This window comes from Pipistrellus hanaki (genome assembly GCF_964339955.1).
Source record: "Pipistrellus hanaki genome assembly, chromosome: 1".
Classification (NCBI taxonomy): Eukaryota; Metazoa; Chordata; class Mammalia; order Chiroptera; family Vespertilionidae; genus Pipistrellus; species Pipistrellus hanaki.
Window position 1 is genome coordinate 207,117,119 of NC_140503.1, and position 23,811 is coordinate 207,140,929.

The window sequence follows — 23,811 nt, forward strand, 5'->3', positions numbered from 1 at the left end:
GCTAACCTACCAGTCGGAGCGTCTGCCCCCTGGTGGTCAGTGTGTGTCATAGCAAATGGTTGAGTGGCCTTAGCATATCATTAGCATATTACACTTTGATTGGTTGAACAGTCGACCAGTCACCGAATGACCGGACACTTAGCATATTAGGCTTTTATTATATAGGATTTTTAAAGTATGGCTGTGTTTAATTACTGCATTGCAAAACTCCTGAAAATGGAAAAACCAACTCTTATAAATTGTTACAAGCTACTGGGACACACCACAAAAACGTCTGGTGATACTTTCTTCTTCTCCAGGAGGTTTTGCTTTAACTTCACAGACCTCTGTGAAGCTGAAACATTCTTCATGGTTTCACCCCAAAAAGTTATAGAGGTCAGACAGGGACCAACGAATCGCATAGCCATGCAGTGCTCACCTCACTACATTACCGCCAAGAAGCTGTCAACTCTGCAGCTGAAAAGAGATCTGTCTTATCTCAGACTGGAGACCCAGGTCGGAGGGTGCTAGTTGCACTTGTGGCCGCCAGATGGCGATCATGCAGCCGTGTTCCTGTGAAACTGCTTTATTCCATTTCACGATGGGAAAGACCTAGAAGAAGAAATATTTGGGTCTTCCTGTGTGATAGACATAAAACTTTTTAGAGCTTGAGAATATGTACTTCACCGGGAAGCACATAATTTTTCCATTACACAATAATCCTAGTAACAGTGGGTATCCAAGAAAAGCCGTGGATTGGAAGTTCTGAAATCATTTATTCCCCCACGAATTCCCATGAAGTGTAACATTCCTCACTTTTCCCCATGTGAAAATTCAGCCTTTCCTCAATCCATTTGTTGACTTCATGCGTATTTATTGAGCACCTGCTATGATTCTGCCCATAGTAAGTAGCAGAATTAAGATTCAAATTCAAAAAATTCAACTCCAATCATATCCTCTTCCATTAGCCCAAACACCTGAGGCATTATCACTTTATGAAACAAGACTCCCCCACCCCACCCCACCCCCCAAAAAAAAAAACTGGTTGGATTTCATCTGGGTTATCTTCAAGCTATATGACATCATGACACGTTGCTTCCTATGTGATCCAGTTTTCTTATTCATGCATTCCCTGACGTTCATCTCTAACTCTTAGTTTGTTGGATTTCAATTCTCCAAGCCAGCAATTTTCAACCTGTATGCCACAAAGATTTTTAAAACGTGCTGTATCTGACTTCTTTTCCCTTAGATTGTCAAATTAAAAAATGATAACAGCCAACACAACAATTGCCAACCAGTGTGAATGACTCAAAAGTGTACTTTCTTGGACAGATCAGCAAAACATATATATTTTGGTATACCGAGAATTATAGTAATTAGTTTATGTGTGTCATGAGATAAAAATGGTTGAGCCCTAGCCAAGTACCTCAGTTGGTTAGAGCATCATCCCAATACACCAAGGTTTTGAATTTAATGCATGGTCAGGGTACATACAAGAATCAACCAATGAATGCATAGATAGGTGGAATAGATAGGTGTAAAAACAAATTGATGTTTCTCTCTTTCACTCACTCTCCCTTCTTCTCTCTCCCTTCCTCTCTCCCTCTAAAAATAAATATTAAAAAAAAAAAAAGGTTGGCACTCCTAGCATGGCTCAGTGGTTGAGCCTCGACCTATGAACCAGCAGGTCATGGTTCGAGTTCCAGTCAGGACACATGCCCAAGTTATGGACTTGATTCCCAATGTGGGGCATACAGGAGGCAGCTGATCATGATTCTCTCCCATCACTGATGTTTCTATCTCTCTCTCCCTCTCACTTTCTCTCTGAAATCAATTTTTTTTAAAAGAAAAAGGTTGAAAGTCACTTATCTATGTGATGAATGGGAGAAGCATGATGGCATAAATTACCACAAGTAGGCATGTTTGATGTTGCTGAAACCCTTGGAGATTTTTGTCATTGCTGCTGATAATAGCATATCCAGATTATTCAAGTGAGGGAACTACTAAATGATGCCAGAGAAAACACAACATTCCATTGAAGGCACAAAACCCTTGGGCTCTGTATCAAAAAGATGCGCCATGACTGAGGCAGAATTCTTACCACAGCCCACCAGACCCCTGTGACCTGGGCACCCCCACCTCCACAACCAACTCTCCCCTATCTCACCCCAGGGCCTTTGCACTTGCTGTTCCCTCTCCCCAATATTCACATGCCATGCTCCCTCACCTTCCTCTAGCTTCATTCCCATCAGCTATCCAGGAGGCCTTCAGGAGTCTGCCAAAAACACAGCAGCCCCATCCCCCATCTCTCCCTCTCCCTGCCCGGCTGTCCCTCACCCTGCTTCATTTTTATTGGGGCACCTGTCACCACCTGTCATCATGAACTTCGTTTTCTATCTCTTGCCGCTGAAACATAAGATATGTGGGAATATCAGCGTTCTGGTGGCTTTGTTTTTTGGTTTGTTTGTTTTTTTTGATAATACATTCCCCGACAACTACATCAATACACATATTGAAAAGGAATCCATGCCTGACCCGTGCTATGTGCGCAATAATGTCGGTGAATAAAAGAAAGATGGATGTCCTCTTCTGAACTCCCGGTCACTGAAGCAGATGAGATAGATGTCTCTGGAACAATAAATGGAATGGTCCTATTGAATTCGGACGCTCGGTCACTTTATTGAATTGTGTTTCCAGTGAATTGAATTGATCCCCCATAGGTGAGTGGTGGCTATGAAAGAAGACTGCTAGGAAGGCCAGCATCTAGCTTCCCGGGGTGGTCATCAGTACCAGCAGCCGGATGGCTCCCCGGGCAGCTTGGGAGGTGAAGCCAATACTCAATAAAATGAGGGCAGGTTCGTTTTCTGTGTTTCTAACTCTGTGCTTTAAGAAAGCAACAGAGGATCTAAACTTTTCCGTCATATCGTCACAATAGCCAGAGATACAACATGAACTATATTGCTGCTGGTGGTGAGATGCGCCCTGGTTCATATTTTGTGTTTTTCCAATGACACCCATGATTCCTGTTCGCCACCAGTGCTTGAATTCATGCCGGGAGGCCTACCCTTGCTATTTAATGAGTATTTTCCAAAACAGAAACAAAATAGGAAGAATGGTAATTCTATTCAATGAGTTAGTTACTGTAGATCTGGGAGAGCCCTGAAATCATCTAGACAAGTATGTGTGGTGTTGTGGTATTGTGGTGTTGTGTTGTAGTGTAGTACATCTTTACCCAAAAGAAATCTTAGCCGAAACCGGTTTGGCTCAGTGGATAGAGCATTGGCCTGCAGACTGAAAGGTCCCAGGTTCAATTCCAGTCAAGGGCATATACCTTGGTTGTGGGCGTATCCCCAGTAGGGGGTGTGCAAGAGGCAGCTGATCAATGATTCTCTCTTGTTGATGTTTCTAACTCTCTATCCCTCTCTCTTCCTCTCTGTAAAAAATCAATATTAAAAAAAAAAAAAAAGAAATCTTAAAAGGAGATCCCGTGGGAAGTAGATAAAGTGGAGACTTCCCCCTCCCACACGCCCCCAATGACATGAGTGTGAGCCAGAACCAGCTCCCAACCCTCAGGCTTCTTAGGAATCCCAGAAGAGAGCCCAGGGAGTTCTTCAGAGCATGTTTAAACCTTCAGAGCATGTAGTCCAACCTTGTCTCACAAATAAGGAACTTGGATTAGTGAGATTGCTATAGGTAAAAGAATGTTCATTCGAATCAAGAATTACTGGTTAAGAGGGGACCTAAAATCTTATTCTAGCATTTGCTAACTTCAGGGTGGCCGGAAGCAAGATACTTAACTTCCCCATGCCTCAGTTTCTTTATTTTCAGCACAAAGGAGAGGATTATATGAAATTACATAGCTAAAGCATTTACCTTGGTGCTCCGTACCTAATTTGGTATCAATAAATGTTGCCCCGGCTGGCGTGGCTCAGTTGGTTGGAATGTTGTCCATACATTGAAAGGTTGTGGGTTCAATTCCCAGTCCGGACACATACAGGAGATATAGGAGGCAACCAACTGAAGTTTCTCTCACATCAATGTTTCTCTCTCTCTTTATCTCTATTTCTATCTTCCTCCCTCCCCCTCTCTAAATTCAATAAACATATCCTGGGGTGAGGATTAATTTTTTTAAGGTTAATTGACATTATATCTAGATTATTCAAACAGGGATGATTTCCACTTAGCTATGCATTAAAAAAAGGGCGTGATGACATTTTCTGTAAACTCACTGCTGTTCCCTCTCATGTTTTAGGAGACAAGCCCTCCATGAGAAACAAGGTAAGAAGAATCATGAAAATGCATGCATTCCCCACTCCTTACTTTAGCAGCATAGGAAGGTGGGCGCTGTGAAGGCTGAGATGTCTCTTGAAAACTATATTCTAGAAGTGTGGTTGGGATTTGTAGTTTCTGTTTGTAAAATCAAAAAATTCTTACCCATTAGCTTGGCTCATACAACAATAAATGTAACTTCTGATTCTCTTTCCTTTTGCAGACTCCCTTACCACCTCCTCGGTAAGACAATTAGATGGGTGCTTTGCTCTGCTATATGCTTAGATAATAAGTTCCAGAATTTGAAAAGTTCCAAAATTTAAAAAAGGAAAACACAAAAAGTTGACATAAGTGTTAATGAGTTAGCCAACAAACTAGATTAAATAAGCCTTCATTCATCCACTCAATCATCCATTCATTCACAATTGTCCACTCAATATGCCCTCCCTCATCATTGCTTCCCCTAGCCCTTCCTGTCTCCCTCCCTTCTAGTCCAGAAATCTGCCAGATAGAACTGGCCCTCAGAAACGGCATCAATGGACTTGTAGAAGTTTACATTTACATAAGTACATACATAAGTACAAAGAGTATTACATGTGCGAGGACATAGACACGGAGGTGAGAGAAACAGACTTGATTTCTTGGGCTTTGCTGAGGCAGCCACTCCTGTTCTCCTGGGAGTACTTCAGTCATTCCCTCCCAGGAACCTTCTCACCACTGCTCTCTGCCCTCCCGGAGGGAAGTACCTGAGCCAGTGGCTGAGTCGCTTCTTCTCTGTGTTCCCAGCATCTGTCAATAGCGCCCCATGCCCCTCTCAGTGAGCGAGTGGATGGTGAATACGTGGGTGAGTGAGGCAGTCCCTGACGTTCAAGCATTTCCCCCATTTCTCTGGGAATTTACACAGCTCGGATATCCCAGTCTGGGGTAAATGGAAGGCTACTGTGATATTTTGTCCCCGGGCCTCCTAAAATGCAAACAGGTGGCATATGGAAGAACCAAAGACACCCTGTAGCGAGTCACATCAGAGCCTGGCCAGCATGGCTCAGTGGTTGAGCATTGACCTATGACCCAGGAGGTCACGGTTCAATTCCCCATCAGGGCAAATGCCTGGGCTGCAGGCTCAATCCCCAGTGTAGGGTGTGCAGAAGGCAGCTGATCAGTTATCTCTCCTTCCCTCTCCCTTCCTCTATGAAATCAATAAAAAATATTTTTTAAAAAAAGCAAGCCCCATCAGAAAGCAGAACAAACCACAGAGCACGGGGCAGGAAGACGGACGTGGGCTCCTTAGGTGCCTACATGCTGCTGGGGCTATCGCAGACCTGACATGGAGCGGGCGGGGCTGTAAGCCTCTGCCCCAGACACTGACGCGCACCACCAAGGCGGGCGCGCTGCGGGCAGGCGTGTGGGGAGCCCCCTGCGCACGGGCTTCTCACTTTCCCCTGTGACTCTTCCCGCAGGCTGCCTGTCACTCTTCCGAAGAAGTACCAGCCCCTGCCCCCCGAGCCAGAGGGCAATGTGTCCCCCTCCCTGCAGAGGCACCCCTTCCCCGAAGCCCAGAGGGCGCCCAGGTGAGAGCCTGGCCATGGCTGCTGGTGACATGGCGGGGGGGAGGGGTGTGCTCAGAGGAATAATGCTTCCAGAGTCTGAGCAGAGCAATCATGGGGGACGTTCTCCCTTTATTCATTTCAAATGTCTTTGTCTCCTAAAGTTGGGGCTTCCTGTCCCTTTTGCAAGTTTTCAAAAGAGCCCTTTGCATGCTTAGCAGATGTCTCGCAGGAAGCTTGCAGCCTTGAGTACAACACAGTCCAATAGCCTTGAGCACAGATAACTAAAAGACACCTGGCATGGGGGTAGCTAGGGATGGCAGCGGAGTGGCTTGCAAGATCAGACGGTTAAGCTTATTTTCCCTATCATTAGAGCAAACATCTTTTATAGAAGCCAATAACAGCAGAATTAATTAATAGAACAAAGAACCTGTATGTCTAGCGGAAATTTCAAACAACAGTTTTTTTACAAAACAGAGGTTACTGTGCTCCAAAGCCACAGGGCCAATCGGTAGTGTTCCAAATACGCCATGGTCGCTTAAACGTGAAAGCCCTGAGATGAGCCTCAATTTAACCCAAAATTAATTAATACTATGGTTGTTCGTTCTTTGTTACTTCGAATCCTATCTATCGTCTCACCTGGCCCATTAAAAGGGAGAGGCAGGGTGTAAATGTCCCATCTCAGAGGAGCTTTGCACCAGGTTAAAGACCGTGGGACTTGCCCCAAAGGTGTAGCTCAGTGGTTGAGCGTTGACCTATGAACCAAGAAGTCAGGGTTCGATTCCTGGTCAGGGCACATACCCAAGATGTGGGCTCGATCTCTAGTGTGGAGCATGCAGGAGGCAGCCAATCAATGATTCTCCATCATCTCTCCCTCTCCTCTCTCTGAAATCCATCTATAATAATAAAAGTGTAATATGCTAATTAGACCAGACGTCCTTCCATCTGACCTTCCAGATGAAGCTGCGGTGGCAGGGGCTAAGGCAGAGTGGGCAGGGCTGAGCCCCTTGCACGAATTTTGTGCATTGGGCCTCTAGTAGAAATTTTTTTAAAAAATAATAAAATTAAAAAGAACGTGGGACCTCAGTACCGGTGCCTGTTGTTTGAGATCTGAGGCCAGGGCGTAGCACCTGAGCACCAGATGCTTCCGGAATTATTATCTATTATTATGTATATCTAACCGAATACAGGCAAGCGTTGTAACTCCAGGTCAACAGCCTTCGCCTGAGATTGGGTTGCAACCTCAAACTCCTGGCATTTCTTTACCCCGATCTCTCACCAGCAGGCCCATGTAGACAGAATGAGGGTTAGAGACGCTCATTGGCTTGCCTGTCATATCAATGAAAGGCTTGGAGTTTCTCCCAAGACTTGTCTAGTGTCCACATAGCAAATCACAGTGTGCATTCCTCCCCTCTCACTCAGCTCCCGGGGGTTTCTGCCGCAGGACTCCATCATTATCAGCACCCTTCCTCCCCGACACGCCTGCCCGGGATCCCTCTGTGCCAGACACTCTCCTAATTAGAGCCCTTTGCACTGCCTCGGAGCAAGAAAACCAAGAGCTTTCAAATCAAGGGAATGATAGCAGGTCTGGCTGAGGCAATGAAACTTGACAAGGAAAACCAAATGTCAGGAGGAATGATGATGTTATTTAAATTCTCCTAAAGCGAGAAGCAAGTTTATTCATGCCCTTTCTGCCACCACTTTTCACATGGCCTCATCACTTCTTCTTGTGGTCAGGAAATTATGAGAAAAATAACCTGGCTTTAGTTTTATAGGACGGTGATAAATATCACACTGGACGATGGGTTGTTGATTTGGCAATAAAAAGGAAATCAATGGTTTTAAGGGCTCAGGATGGTTTTATGTTGACCATTATGAACTGTATTTTATATGACACTGTATTTCTTTTCCCTGCAGACAGATAACCTTAAAGAAGTTAAATGAGGTGAGTGGCGACTTCGTCCCAGGTAACAGGGAAGGGGAATTTTTGTGCGTGAAGGGTCTGCGATGGGCAAGATACTATTTGCCTTAAATACTCAGTTACACTTCATTATCATAGCAGCCAGGCTCAGGGTGTGTTCGCAGCCCTACCTTAAAGGTGGAAAAGCTACGCTAGCTGCTTTGACTCAGTGGATAGAGCATCAGCCTGTGGGCTGAAGGGTCCCAGGTTTGATTCCGGTCAAGGGCACATGCCCAGGTTGTGGGCTTGATCCCCAGTAGGGGCATGCAGGAGATAGACAATCAATGATTCTCTCTCATCATTGATGTTTCTATCTCTCTCTCCCTCGCCCTTCCTCTCTGAAATCAATTTTAAAAATTATTTTAAATCACATTACCATCTAATCCAAAAGGCCATCATGTCCAAGAGAAAGCATAGAACTGAAGAAGCAGAGGCCAGCCCTGGCTCATTCAGTACTTCACCAGCTTACCCACTCCTGGGAGTTAACTTAGAAAGTTTGGGTGGTACCCACACACTCAAAGGGATCCACCCCTTTCTTCCTGTGAGTGAGATTCATGGGTCCCAAGTAGCAGGTGGCTGCCACTCACAGTGATTTACAGTCCACAACTCAGTGGTCAGTGTGAAAGGACAAGAGGCAAATAAACAAGGACAAGAGAAGGTCAGGCCTGGAGGGCAGGGACCAGGCAGGCCAGTTCATTCTCCTTGCAGCTTTGGTTGGCATTTTGCTAGAAGTTGATATCATCTAAGGAATCATGCAGCTAGTGGGAAAATGTGTTCTTCCTTCTTATCTTTTGCCAAGATATTTCCCCATTGTTTGTCTGGAGCCAGCACCAAGGCCATTTTCTTGGTCACAAAAGCTTATCTTATAAGACAAATGTCACACTTGTGTGTCGCCAGAGTCTTGGAGACCAGAAATGACGAACTACATGCCCCAACTCAAGTTCACGTAGCACTTGATAATTCTCAAACACAGTAGAGACTCGTGGTCTCATTTAATTCTCACAAAACCCTAAGAGAAGGAAGCCTTAGAGAGGCCAGAGTCCCCCACAGCTGGCAGAGCCCCTGAGAGCCCCAAGTCCAGTGTGCCCCGACCTAGGACTCTCTGAGTTAAGAAATACAGACACCTCTGAGCTCAATTGGAAAGGGGTTGGGGGGGAGAAGAAAAAAGGAAGGAGGAAAGAGGGAGGAAGGGACTTATGGAAAACATTATTTAGCTTGCATATATTTATGTTCAAAAAACAATCCCAAAAGTTAAAGTAGAGAAACTAGAGATGTTTCACTCCACTCGCCTGATATCATTAAATGTAAATGCCGTGTCCTCAAGTGAGAAGTGGACTGTGTCTCAATTAGATAAAACATCTGTCCCCCCAGCTGGTCGGCTTCTCTGCTGCACTGACAGCTCAGGCACCTCCCCTTTGGCCAGCCTGAGAACCTCAGCTGCATCCGATTGAGGCTTTGAACTGCCAGGTTCAAAGTCCTGGGGAAGACTCGGTGGGGAGACGCCAAACCACTCATTAGGACGACTTCATCACCCTCTTCTCTCCGCCTGAGGGCTTGCCTGCATTGCTGTCCATGATGAAGTGTATGTCCCCTTCCCAGACCCCCTTCCCAGGGCCACCATGGTCTTTGAGACAAAAGAGCTTGTCTGTAGACCAGCTTCAGACAAGACTTCCGAGCCTCTCTAAGCTCTTTGTTGCTAATGGTTTCTTGTCGCTGAAGCAAATGTGAGTCGGAGACCTGGCCTCCCTGGTCAGCTCAGCCACAAGGTAACTGGCAATCTGGGTGAATGGCTCCCCCTCTTTGTTTTTGTTTATTTATGTTTTAATATATTTTCCTTGATTTCAGAGAGAGAGGGAGAGAGAGAAACATCAATGATGAGAGAGAATCCTTAATCAGCTGCCTCCTGCACGCCCCCTACTGGGAAGTGGGCCCACAACCCGGACACTTGCCCTGGGAATCAAACTGTGACGCTCAACCGCTGAGCAATGCCAGTCAGGTGGCACCCTATCTTTGTTCCGTATCTGTATGCTGCTGGCTTAAACTTTTCATGGACCCCAGACCCTCTTGAAAATTTCATGAAAGGTATATATATAATAATATAATCAACCTTCCTTTAAAAAATGCACAGGTGTCTGATGGGGGAAAATGTAGCATCTCATTTCAGAAGTTCATGCCATCAAGGACCTCTTCGGTGCCTCAGATTAAGAGGCTGTTGTCTAAATGATGCCTGAGCTGCTCACCAGCTGCATGAAGTGCACTTTAGAAAAGTATTCTCAACTGCCCAGCCAGTGTTGCTCAGTGGTTGAGCATTGGCCTATGAACCAGAAGGTCATGGTTCAATTCCTGGTCAGGGCTCATGCCCCAGTGTAGGCTTGATCCCAAATAAGGGGGAGGGTGTGCAGGAGGCAGCCAATTCATGATTTTCTCTCATCATCGATGTTTCTGTCTCTCTCTTCCTCTCCCATCCTCTCTGAAATCAATAAAAATATACTTTTTTTAATTTAAAAAAGAAAATTGTTCACAATGAAGGAGACACTTCAGCAAATACTGGACCTCTTGAAAGGCTTTTTTGCTTCTTTCAGAGTAGAACAGGGCCCAAGAATGCAAGTCCAATAACATAGATTTTTATAATGAAAGATGGTCAGGAATTCTACCATTATTATTAGGGAAAGAAAAATGAACTGTTTGGGAATGGCTACCTTGAAAAAGAAAATGAGATTATTTTCATACTCCTTTTTTCAAATATGAAGAAAATTAACGATCACCTCATCTCTTAAAACACAACCTCTGTTAAGATTTTGTCATATCTCTTCAAATCCCTCTTTACATGCACATACACACCCCTACATGGAAACATGTCATGAGTCCAGTTTTTATTCTGGACTTTTTATGTAATGTTGAGGCATACTTAGAGTATAATCTTATTCCACATTTTATGTCAATATTTGTGATACATGGATAATAGTCCAGTAAGTGAATAAGACCAAAACGTGCTTAACGGGGCCACTTAGATGGGCATGCAGATTGCTTCCATGGTTTTTTTTTATCCTCCATTGTTGAAAGTATTACATATGATTCCCCTCTCCCCCCATTGACCTCTTCTTGCCCACCCCTTCACATCATCTCACTCACATGCGAAATCTAATAAACAAAATAAGCTAAGGAACAACACTAGATCCAGAGACATAGAAGCTGGAACAGACTGTCCCCAGGGTTTTGGCGGTGTAACTGAGGACATGGTGACCAGCTTCGTACACGGAACTCGGTACACATTCCAGGTCTTTTTCTTAGAAAAAGAGCCTCATCCGTGGAATGCTGGGGTGAGAATAACAGTCCCTCTAAGGCCCTTGAGAGCTATGGTTACATTGCTTTCCAAAGAGCCAACGTGATCTTTAGCCTGGATATCTGCCTGTTACATCCCGCGAAGAAGGTACACTTAATTTGTGCTCAGTCTTTCGGGGTGTAGATTTGTAGATTTTTAAAATCTCAATACCAACAAAAATGTTGCCCAATCTTACTAACCAATTGCTCTAAAAATACATACTATGACGTTTTCTAGCACCAAGAATCATTCAACTTCTTTTTTTTTTTTTTTTCCATTTAACACAGGTCCTGGGAGCAGAGAAAGGTAAACTGTTTATGTTTGTTTTCATTGCCTCATCCTGTTAGGCTCAGTGCTGTTTCCCTGTTTACAGTGTTAGTCATTTGCTGAAAGAACCAATTGCTTCAGAGCCTGGGAAGGACGAGCACGTCGAGGGGGGTGGGGCAGAGAGCAGGAAACGTGACCCCAATGGACCCAGGACTTCCTATCTGTCCAAGAATGCTCTGGTCTAATGGGGTGACTTAAATTGGGGCTGGGCTCATGGTCTTTCTTCAGCCGCAGGCTGCTGATAAGGAGGCACAGGTCACCCCCAGGCAGTTTGGGGAGACATTGCCGGCCCCCTGCTCTTGGTCTCTCCCTCTTTGATGTTACCCGTGCACACACACCTAAACCCTCATTTGAGCACCTGCACACACACAAACACACACACACACACACACTCACACACCATCGGGGTCACTGCTGTGGAAGCAGGCAATCCAACACTCGCTCTCCAGCTGGCAGGTTGCAAAGTAGGCAGTAACCTCATGTCCACCTGTGAAGTGCTGTCCACCATTCACTCAGAATGAAGAATCATGTCCACAGCCAAGGGCTGAGCCTTGCCCAAAGAGTTCACACTGGAAGCGCCGTCACAAAGCAACAGGGGCCTCCACGGACCCGCTGTGGCTCTGGCTGGGCCACAGGCCTCCGTGGCTCTCCAGTGTGCTGTTCCTTATACTGAAGACGTTAGGCTTGAGCAAGGCCACATCTGGGCTTGCAGATTCCCAAGGCCTCTGATGGAGGAGTGGGGGGAGGGCACGTCTGTGGGCAATCTAAAAAAAAAATTCAAACCTGAAAGAAAACTGAGCCCTTTTCCACGCTGAAGCTCAGCATCCTCAGGGGTTGTCATGGGTTCCATTGATGGTCAATGCAACGACCTTGCACAGCTCACAGGGGCAGGTGCTCTGGGTAGCTGCTGATGACACAAAGCACTTTTATAGGAGGTGCAGTCACTGACTCCAGTCTCATTCCAAGTAATCACAGTCCCTCAATCAAAAGTGTCCATTCAGTGATCAACCTTGGACAGAGCACAGAGTCACACCCCAGTGAGGACCCAGAGGTGTCTGTACGCTTTCTTAACTTTATGACTACAGCCGAAATGGAGAGTGTTTTATGGGGTTTCATACCAGGGCGGTATCGTGTGCCCTTGGTGCTTCTGGTAGCTGATTAAAACCTACTCTCGATGAGAAGGAAATAAAAAGCGATACAGCAATGGCTTATGTGATTACTAAATAACTCCAGTTCATCTGTTTGGCAGAACTGTCCAAAACTTGACAAAAGAGGACATTCTGAGAAAAGGCATGCCTACCCAGCAGGCTAGGAACTGGTTGTCTATATCAGTTTCCTGGGGCTCACCTGCCCTGGCACAGGGGCATGAGAATTTGGGGGTGTGGGCCAGCACTGAGCATCCCTGTGCCCTCTGTTGCTCAAAAATAGTTCTTCAATTTGATCTTTTTTTAAAAAAAATATGTTTTTGTTGATTTTCAAAAGAGGTGAAGGGAGAGAGAGAAGGAGAAAGGGATAGAAATACTAATGAGAGAAAAACTTCATCAATTGGCTGCCTCTTGCACACAACCCACCTAGTATTAGGCCCACAACCCAGGCATGAGCCCTTATCAGGAATCAAACTGGTGCCCTCTTGGTACATGAGTCAACACTCAACCACTGAGCCACACCAGCCAGGCTCTTGGATTTCACCTTTTCATTTATGTTTCTATGTAAGCCTTCATTTGAATCAGAATCCCACTTCGGTTCTCTTCCACACCAAACACCTCCCAGTGGAATGTTCTATGTTTGGGGAAGTTCAATGATGAGTTTCAGATTCAGTGTTCTCCATAACAGTATCAAAGACTCAGTATTGCCATGTCATATCCTCAAGGAGCAGCCACTCCCAGGAGCCAGGGTCAGTGTGGAATACGTGGGCTGCAAATTAGAGGTTAGAAATTAGATCACCCAAGATTACTGGGTGACATTGTAGCTGTTCCAATGGGCCTCTGAATGTCTCGAGTCATTTTCCTTTTGCATTCTGAAATTATATGACTCCTGTCCACAGCTCCTCATCCCCCGAGGAAGCCGGAATCCTCTCACGGGACCCAAAACCAAAGTGCTCCAGAAGTCCCTCTTGCTGTCGCCAGGTAAGGAGCCGGGAATACTGGGTTGGGTCCCGGCATGGGGGTCAGGCCATGTGTTGCGTAGGATAATGACCCTCCAAGGCTTCCTGAGAAACGGGAAGGCCTGGGCCTTTGATAAGGAAGCCCGGAGCCACAGCTGTTATTGAAGCTAACAGCGACATCCTTCCCGTGCTTTGTACTTCTCCGGGTGAGGCTAGAGGCTCAGGGACCTGAGTATTGACTAGATCAGATCAACTGGGACTGATGCTAACTCCTCCGGGGAGAAAAGTGGACTTTTCTAACTAGACTCAGTAACTTCTGAATTTCACTTTACCGATGTCCAAGACTTAAAAAATACCATTTTCTGATTAAATACTTTCCTGATCAGGTTATTATAACAACTGTCATCCCACCTAAACAGTCGAGGAAGCAAGAGCTCAGGCTGGAAGACACTGTAAATTGGTGGTGGCTTCCTTAAAACAAATCCCAGGCCTCCAAAATGAGTGCCAGAAAGCCCTGCCACCCTGGTTTCACCAGTGCCTTCAGCCTCTGTTCATGCCCCTCCCCCACTTTCCCATTTTCCACGGTCACCTACCGCAGGACATCAGCACACACTGTTTCTCTGCCTGTACCCCTTCCCTCCATAGTGCCCACCCCCCCTCCACTCTCTCCAGACTTGGAAAACTTCTCTCTACTCATCAGGCCCCAGCTTAAAGCCACTGAATCCAGGAGACAGTTCTGACCCATTTCCCAGAGGGAATAAATGAGGCCCAGAGGATCCAAGGCCCTTTCCCATTGAAGTCAAGTACAGCTTCGCATTCAGCAGACCGTGATGTCTATACTGACCATCCTAAAACTGCAGCCCCTGCATCCTGACTTCCCTGGGGGCCTGTCCAGAGGGAAGATGCTGTCATTGTAACTAGTAGATATTTACAGGGAGTCCCCCTGTTTGTGGTGGGGTAGAGCAGTGGTTAGGAGGAGGAATCCACTGGGATTGGCCTAGCTCCACCACCAGCAAACCACCAGCTGGGCAGCATCATTCCCCTGGCAGGAGAAGCTGAGGGCAAAGCCAGGCCTGTTGCAAATGCCTGGTAGGTGTGTCCTCTCATTGCCATGGCCAGGCCCTGTCCATCAGGGTGACCGCCACCCCCACACCCTCCCCTCCCTCACTTTCCTGCCTTGTCCTATCTCACACCTGCAGTAGCTTTGTTCCTGATCTCTGGCCTGTGGGTGTTAGAACTCTGGCTCACTAATTCTTGTCAGGCTGCTTTCTGTTCAAGGCCCAACCTGGCACAAAAGTCTGCCCAGAGCTCAGTAGAAATGCCCTCACTTAATGTCATTTTCTAAAAGGAAAATAAAACCCTCATATTGTCGTGAAAAGACAATGAGCTCTCATTGGACCCCGAATCTGTAGCAGCTGGGTGGTGTGGCCTGGCTTCTTTTGTTTCTTTGTTCAATTAGTTGAACTAAGTCTCCTGATTTTTCTTCCTCTGTTAACTGGCTTCTTCTGAGCCCCCTTCTCAGATGTTTCCCAAGCTGACCTCCAAGTGCCGGGACCCCTCAGGGTCCATCTGAGGGCCTGGCTTTTCTCACAAAGAGCCTAAGCAGTGTCAGCCACCCATGTTGCTGTCAACCCTATGCTGGTAATTCCTAAATCTTGATCTTCAGTCACAATCACCCTTCTTAGTTCCAGACCCAACAGGCAGTTTTCCTTAAAAAGTGACAGGCATCTCAAACTCATAATGTTGAAATGATCTCTTTGTTTCTACTTTTATTCCCAAACCAACTATCTCTCCACAAACGTTCTCTCCCCAGCCAACGATGCATCCTCTTCCCCATCTTCATTCTCCCATTTCCACCTCCCCAATTTCTATCTCCAAAGCAAGTCTGAAATCTATCCATGTCTCCTCATTTCCCCAGCTCCCAACATAGGCCAGCCACCTTCCATCTCACCTGAACTCGTAAAGTAGCCACTTACTGATATTTACACCCCCATGCCTCACCTTCTGTCCAGAAGGAGCTGCTTTCCGGTCCGTTGCAGAATAAGCCATGCTTCCTTGCCTCTGAGCCTTCGCACCTGCTGTTCCCTCTGCCTGGAACAACACCCTCCCTCGTCACCATCTCCTATTCATCTTTTAGAAGTCAGCTTGGTTAGCACGTCTCCCAGGAAGGCTTTCCTGAGACCCAAAGTGACTTTGTCTGGGTTAAAGCTACCGCAGGGACTCCTGCTGTGCACACACCTGTCCCAGCACTTAGCCCACTTGTGACTGTGATACAGTGTCTTCCCTGCAAAAATGGAGCAGCGTTAGGGGCTTTAGGGCAGAGGCCACGTCCTACTCATGTTACATTCCTCGAAACATGCCATGTGCCCAGTAGGTACTCAACACATCTTTTTTTTTTTTTCTTTCACTTTTTTAATTTTTTTTTTTTTTAATCCTCACCAGAGGATGTTTTTCCATTGATTGTTAGAGAGAGTGGAAGAGAGTGGGAAAGACAGAAACATCAATGTGAGACCAGTACATCAATTGTTTGCCTCGTGCACGAGCCCTGACCAGGGCCCAGGCCAGGGAAGAGCCTGCAACTGAGATACCTGCCCTTGACCAGAATCGAACCCGGAACCCTTCAGTCCACAGGCTGATGCTCTATTCACTGTAAAAGTTAAAAAGTTAAAGAATCACTCGTTTTATTTTATTTTTGTTTGCTTGTTTTGGTATGTTTGTTTATTTTTGCTTCATTTTTTACAAACTCAGTACTTGAGACCTAAAATATCCTCAGAGGATGTCCCTCGTCCTTCAACATTTTCTTTTTAAAAATCCTATGCAGTTCGGGCAGACATTTTGCTACAGAGACTTTCCCCAGACATTTATTAAGGTCGTACACTGGCTCCTGGTAAAGGAATCTGGTGTTAACAGAGTCCAAGTCTTGGATGTCAGCAGAAGTCTGACCGGGGACTGCAACACAGCGTGGTGGTTAAATAACCTGCGAGCATTTTTACCCACAAAGCAAGGCTCCCCTAGGATAACAAAAACCAGGTGTGCCCTCGTTGATTTCAGGGTGCTAGGAAAGGGCTAGATTTCATTTAATTGGCCTGGGGGCTTTATAAATAGCGCTCTTTTGGAATGGAGCATGCCCCATGTAATTAGATGTAACTGTGGTAGCACCTCGCGCTTATAATGATGGCGCTGGCCACAATACAAAGTGAACCAGAAAATTAAGCTAAGTGTTAAGGAAAGCTAAACATTAAGTAAAGTGCTAATGAGAGCCATTGGTAAACAGTCTTGGTAACATCATTATTATTGTGTTTATTGGTTTCTCCATTGGTTTCTCCGTTGTCTTTTATTAGATATTTTTAAAACCCCTTTTTCTTTATGGACTTTCTTACAATAATCCACACAGTTTTCTCAGCTAGCTCACATTTCAAGGAAGACTCAAATGCTTTCTGTGCTCTCCCTCCATTGGGATATAATTACTGTGGAATAGGAGCCCAGCCAGCCACATGCCATTCTCTACAGTGGCTGTGGTCAGAAGGCAAGTCTAAGTTCATGTCTTCACGAAGAATCATAATTGTGCTCATTGAAATGACATGAAAAGAACTCCTATGGGTCTATTTGTTCCATATCTAATGTTTCTAACATTTTCTTCAGCTCTTCGTTCGTGATGAGCAACCACAGTATGCAAAGCAGAGGTAAGAGCACTTGACCTAGGAATCATAAACAGACGGGTAAGTCCTCTCACGACAATATTCCTGCTCCGTGACTTGGCTCTGTGACCCCCAGACTTGCTGAGTGGATGTAGATAAAGGGCATTAGGTTGTTTTCATTGACATTTCATTGAGTGAATATAACAATTTTCCTCTATAATTAAATAAGATCACTTAAGTGGTTTCCATTTTCCTCTCTTATGAGCATTATGATGTTTTAAATAAAAGCATGACTGGATTTTAAAACTCTAAAGTTTACATCCTCTTCCCAAATAATACAGAAAACTTTTTAAATAAAATGTTAAAAGGGGAACTATCTTTAGCATTATTCCTATTTTCAAGGCTTTAAAGTAGGGGTGTCGAATTCAATCAGAGAAGGGGCCAAAATCTAAAATCCAGCCTAAATCGCGGGCCGAATGGTTTACTGAACAGTCATAAACTGACAATGTCATAAACTGACAGCGGAGTGCAGTGATGACAGCGCGGTGCGGGCCACATTGCAAGGCCTGGCGGGCTGGATTTGGCCCGCGGGCCTTGTGTTTGACACATGTGCTTTAAAGTGTTGGTAAAATTAACGTACTGTGATAAATATAATTTAAACTTTAAGTGGTCAAACAGTCCCTTACAACAAACAGTTTAGTGCACACAATTCCCCATAACAAACATTCTTAGGCTCAATGTAAAAAGCCACAATCCTTGCAACCATAAAATAGAACACCTAATGTCTCAGGCATACTCTTGGTTCTTAATAATCCCAGAGAGAATTCAGCTCTTTGATGAGAAGCAGACTAAATGCACATGAAACCTAACTTTTGGTATCTGGCATATAAATGTTCCCTAATATTTGATATTTTACCTCAAATTTTGCTGTGTCAAAAGTATCCTATTCTTAAATGGTGATGGAAGACTTAACTTGGGTTGGTGAACACACAATTCAATATACAGATAATGTATTATGAACTGTACACCTGAAACCTATATAATTTTATTAGCCAGTCATCCCAATAAATGCAATTAAAATTTTAATTTAAAAAAGTCTTCTATTCTTTCAAAGTTCTTGTCAAGCTACTAACCAAGACTATAACTTTGGTTATACTTTCTAGACTGGATTAAGACTATATTAGCTTATAACTCTGCCATTGCACTAATTACTGCTCTTCCATTTTATTTGCTATTAGAGGCCCAGTGAACAGATTCGTGCACTGGTGGGGTCCCTTGGCCTGGTCGGCACCTTCTCACAATCCAGGACCCCTCCAGGAATCTTGAATAGCCAGTTTTGGCTTTATCCCCGCAGACCCAAGACCCAATTCAGACAGGAGGGAGCTTGATCCTATGGGTTAAGCGTCTGTCCCCTGGTGGTCAGAGCACATCATAGTGACAAGTTGACCAGTGGTTCAGTTGCTTAGGCTTTTATATAGAGAGAGAGATTGTTGTCCAGTATTTATTTCCATATTATTTTTCTGCTCTCAAGGCTTTGTGAATTTTTTACAGTTCTTTCTTGCTTGAAATTACTAAATTATTTACAAATCTTGTATTTACTATTCCTCATAACACCTCACTCCTTCCTTTTAGCCTTAATTTCCTCAAATACATATTTTTATTATTATTTACTGAAATGAAATAAGCTGTGAAAATATGAAACCTCAGCTGTTTCATCCAAGAATATAGAGAAGATATCACATCAAAACTTGACAAGTGCCCTGCCTGGGTGGCTCAGTTGGTTGGAGCATTGTCCCACACACTAAAAGGTGGTGGATTCAACTCTCAATCAGGGCACATACCCAGGTTGTGGGTTCAATCCCCTGGTCAGGGTGAGTATGGGTAGCAACCAATTGATGTTTCTCTCTCCCTCTAAAAAGCAATCAAATTAAAAAGAAAACTTGAAAAGTGGTATTATCTTAAAGCTAAGGTACCAGTTGAAAGCAAAACCCTTTCAAGGAATTTTTTTAATACTTTAAAATTGATTGTTCTGTCTTCTTTAAAAAAAAAAAAATTACCCTGACATGATTTTATAGCTTTATACATTAGTCACTTAGAAAATAATGATTCATAGACCTAAGCATATCTTTTCAATGTTAACATACTTCATTATGAAATAGTTTAAAATCACTACCTACTACCACCAATCTCAAGAGAAAAGTTTTTTCAAATGCTGTTATGTCAAGATAGCAGCTGCAAGTTTTTCCAAATTCCAATCTGCATTTCAAAACTCTAACTTTATAGTTAGCAGCAAATACTGCCATTGTTTTCCATGAATTATCTGGCTCACCTTGTTCATGTCTAATAAAATATCTGCCAAATGTCCAAGTCTGAATAACCACAGTTTGTTATTTTTTCTTTCAGGTTAAAAAACTAAATAAAAATAAGATTCCATTAAGACAAAATATCATTCTTCACGTTAAAAAAAAAAAAATAGTGTTGCCTGAGTTGAGAATAAGCTTGGCTTGTTTAAGAAATTGACCAAAGTTCATTATGGCCAGAAAAGAACAGATGATGGGGGTTGAGTGGGTGGGTGGATAGATGGATGGATGGATGGAACAATAGATGGGGAAATGGGTGGGTGGGTGGATGGATGGATGGATGGATGGATGGTGTATACTGGTGGATGGAAGGAAGGAAGGAACAATGTATGGGGAGGTGGAGGAAGGGATGGGGGATGGAGAAATCAGAAGAAAAAGATTATTGAGTGTCTCACTGACAGGTGTCAAACATTTGGGTGTTCTTCCATGTGTAATGGAAACCATGAAAGGATTTTTACCAGAGGGAGTAGCAAAGTCAGAATCACATTTTTTACAGATTACTCTGACTGGCTTCAGCTTTTTCCCCTTCTTCTCTAAGGCTAAGAATCCAGGGAAGAGTCCCATCTAGAGTGAGGCCATGGTGGTGTAGACTAAGACTGCCCCAGAGTGAGATGATGGTGGTATAGACCAAGGTTGCCCAAGACATAGGGAGGACTGGCAGGCTCCATCCAGCTCCTTGTTGGAGGGAAGCAATATGACACCAACAAAATCGCACTTAAATGTACATTTACTTTTCCCAGATCGTAAAGAAAGCCTGCAGTCCCATCCTCCTCAGAGATGTCAGTCTCCAGTCATCTGGGGCCCTCGGGAATATGCTCTTCATTATAAAAACATCTTCTGGAGGAAGCCTTTCTCCACAAGGTCTGATGAAGAGGTAGACGCCTCACTGCACTGTCTCTCTAGATAAACTCGACGTCTGATAGAGCTCTACTGAACGTTGCCTCAGAGGGATATCACGGTGGACTTTAACTTTTTTCCGATATTATTGGGCTCTAACATTTTAAAGAGTTTTGCTGTATAACATTTTATATTGCTCTTCCACCAGATTCTTTCATTTCTATACAGTCTTGCTCTCTGTTCCCAGGGGATGGGTTTCAAGCCCCCTGGTGGATGCCTGAAACCACAGACAATACTGAACCCTGTACTTACTATGTTGTTTCCCACACATACATATGGACATACTTATGGTGAAGCTTCACTATAAGTTAGGTAGTCAAGGATTAACAACAACTAACAGTAAAATAGAACAATTATAACAATATACTGAAATAAAAAGCAAAGGACTTTATTCCAAAGGACACTTGCAATAAGAGATGAGTTTGATGGAAGAGAATGACAAACCAAGTAGGAGGAGAGGTGAGAAGTAGGAGGGATACCAGGCAGGAGGACCAACTCATGCCACGTCCTGAAGCCATGTGTCCACAGAATGGCAAGCACATCGGGCTGGCCAAACCCCTGTGCCAGGCCTGGGATGGCAGGAAGCAAGGACATGGAGTTAGGGGGGGAGCTGGCTCACACACATGCTCATCATTGGGAAGATCCATCTGTGGGAGAACCCACGACTCAGACTCAGACTGAGCGACCAAGTACTTGCCAACCAGCTGACAGGCATTGACTTCCTGAGCCCCTTCCTCGCCTGGCATGCCCACCTGTCAGGGTTGCTGCAGGGATGGATTGGGATAATGGATGAGGAGGGGTCTTCGATGTGCTGGATTCAAATAGGGACTTGTTTAATATTAGATCCTTGAGAACTGCAGGTCCATGGAGCATCTCTCTGACTGCCCTGTCTTCTCTTTGTCATGATGGATTTTATAATCCAAAGAAATCAGTTGGTATAAATAAGGGAACATGGCTTGGGGTAAAAGCAGGCAGAAAAAGGTTCAAATTGCAGATCTAATGCAATGGGATATAGACAAGTGGCCTAAAGATGCTCCCTTCTACACCTATCCTGCCCTCCCCTCCCATGACAAGGGCAGCTTAGACTCCACACACATTAACCATCCCATCTCAGTAAGCTCCAGCAGGTAGAGAGCATGAGGGTTTAGTACCCATTCTGAGTATGGTGCACAGGGTCTTTTATGTAGACGGAGTGGAATTTCAGGTCACTCTGTCACGCCAATTTCTCAATTCCTAAGCTGCAGTTACTGCTTCTGCGTCCAGACTCGGGGATAGAACTTTTGTGCCACATCTCTACTGTCAATCAAACTGTGATTTGGCACTGGGGGAACAAAAGAACATTTTCATTAATTAACGATTAGGGCTTCCCCTTGACCCTGAGATAGTCATCATGTCACCTGTCCTGCAGGAGGACCAGCCCAGCGAATGGTATGTCGGAGAGTACAGTCGCCAGGAGGTGGAAGAGGCCTTGATGAAGGAGAACAAGGTAAGGCCTCGACAGGCCCATCAGCTTAGGGTTTCCCACCCACAGGCCAGGGGACATAGCAGGCAGTGGACTGCGACGGAGTGGTTCTTGCCTCACCTTGCATTTCTCAGTGCTGGCAGTTACCACAAACTCAGTAAACTAAGACAAATGGATTCTCTCACAGTTTTGGAGGTCGAATTAATACATGGGTCTTCCTGGACTAAAATTAAGGTGTAGGGCTGTGTTCCCTCTGGAGGTTCCTTCTGGAGTCCATTTCCTTGCCTTTTCCAGATTTCAGGGGCTGCCAGCCAGCCTTGACTTGTGCCCTCCACCCCATGTCTGACTCTTACCTCCCTGCCTCCCTCCTACAAGGATTCTCCCAATTACATTGAACCCTTCCCTCCACCCCCCAGATAATCCAGGATAATTTCCCATCCTAAGACCCTTAATCACATCTGTAAATCCCTTTTTCCATGTAAAGGTGACATATTCACAGGTCCTGGAAGTTAGGACATGGACATCTTGTGTGTAGGGGCATTATTCTGTTTTCCATAGCAACTTAATGTAAGTTTATCTTATTTAATTTTATAATATCAATACCGAGAGAGCAGGTTTTGTTAAAATTCATTGGGGTCCTGTCATTAATGAACTCACCGGCTAATGAACACATTCATTTTTTTAATATTATTGATTGATTGATTGATTGATTGATTGGAGAGAGAGAGAAGAAGGATTCATTATGATAAACTCATTGTACAGTTTAAGATAATAAACCCAGAAATTGGTCACACATCTTGGCCCCCTCTTCCTGACTGATCTTTGGCCATGTTCTGTGCTTGAGTCTTAAGGCTGCAATTACAGCCAAATATTTTAGGCAAAAGAAGTTCCAGAAAATGTCTCAATGCCACTCGATGTTCTCGGAGGCTGGAATATTTAAAGAGCAAGTTTTCCATTGATGAGTTATGATGAATTGAGAGATTCACTTAAGCTACTGGATCCTAATTTCCTCACCTGCAAAATGGGGATAAAACACCTCCTCAAATTTTAAGTAAAGATCAAATAAAATAATGTATGTAGAGTGCTTGATATCTTGAGAGAAATTCCAAATAAACCTCAGCTGTCAGCATCATTAGAATGTCACCATAGTTTTATTTATAAAATTTAACATTTTTAAGTATCATTCTAGGGCAACAATTTTTAACCGGTATGCCACAAATATTTTTAAAACATGCAATACCTGACTATTTAGTCAGGGGCCCTGACCTCTTTTCCCTTAAACAAATTTAAACAATGACAACAGTCAGCAGAACAACAGCTGTCTGGTGTGAATGAACACCTTGTCAGATCAGCCAAAAATATATATTTTTGGTGTGCCTCAGAATTGTAGCAATTAGTTTATGTGTGCTATGAGATGAAAATCGCTGTCATGTCATAAGCATTATATAAATCTATATATTATAAATATTAATTAAATGTAACATGCTATAATCACATATAAGTATACAGAAATTACTCATGAGAGAGATAAATACATATAACAACTATTATAAATTATACATAAAACCTCATTGTATAGGTCATTTGTAATAACCTATAGAATTACAGTCAGATTTCTTATCAGGTAAGTGACGTCCCGTGACCACAGGACTGAGCTGTGTAGGCAGGTGTGGTCACCTCCAGAGGTCCACACCATTCCTTAGCCTTTCCCCCTGGCCCTTCCGCCTGAGCCTTTCCCAGGGAGAGCCTGGCGACTGCTGGCCCACATCAGTGCCCTTCTCAGCCCTCAGACCACCCCACACTGTGGCCCTCGCTGTCTACAGCCCTGGCTTCTGCAGCAAGCTTCCGGGCTTCCTTCCCCTCTGGGTCATTGTCTTAGAGCCCTTTCCTGCCCCCTCCTGCCTGCCCTGCTCTTGCTTTCCCCTCAGGCCAGGCTATGTTTTCTCCCC

General features: G+C 44.5%; 1 protein-coding gene across 1 annotated transcript in view; it reads left to right on the forward strand.

Moving 5' to 3' along the window:
• CLNK (cytokine dependent hematopoietic cell linker) overlaps positions 1-23,811 on the forward strand; it is a 106,982-nt gene that overhangs the window by 74,791 nt on the left and 8,380 nt on the right. Inside the window, exons 9-17 of the mRNA XM_084864389.1 lie at positions 4,232-4,257; positions 4,472-4,491; positions 5,706-5,816; positions 7,710-7,737; positions 11,362-11,380; positions 13,446-13,527; positions 17,148-17,188; positions 20,244-20,377; positions 21,809-21,886. Of these exons, the coding sequence (XP_084720515.1) occupies positions 4,232-4,257; positions 4,472-4,491; positions 5,706-5,816; positions 7,710-7,737; positions 11,362-11,380; positions 13,446-13,527; positions 17,148-17,188; positions 20,244-20,377; positions 21,809-21,886 (539 nt within the window). The remainder of the gene's footprint in view (positions 1-4,231; positions 4,258-4,471; positions 4,492-5,705; positions 5,817-7,709; positions 7,738-11,361; positions 11,381-13,445; positions 13,528-17,147; positions 17,189-20,243; positions 20,378-21,808; positions 21,887-23,811) is intronic.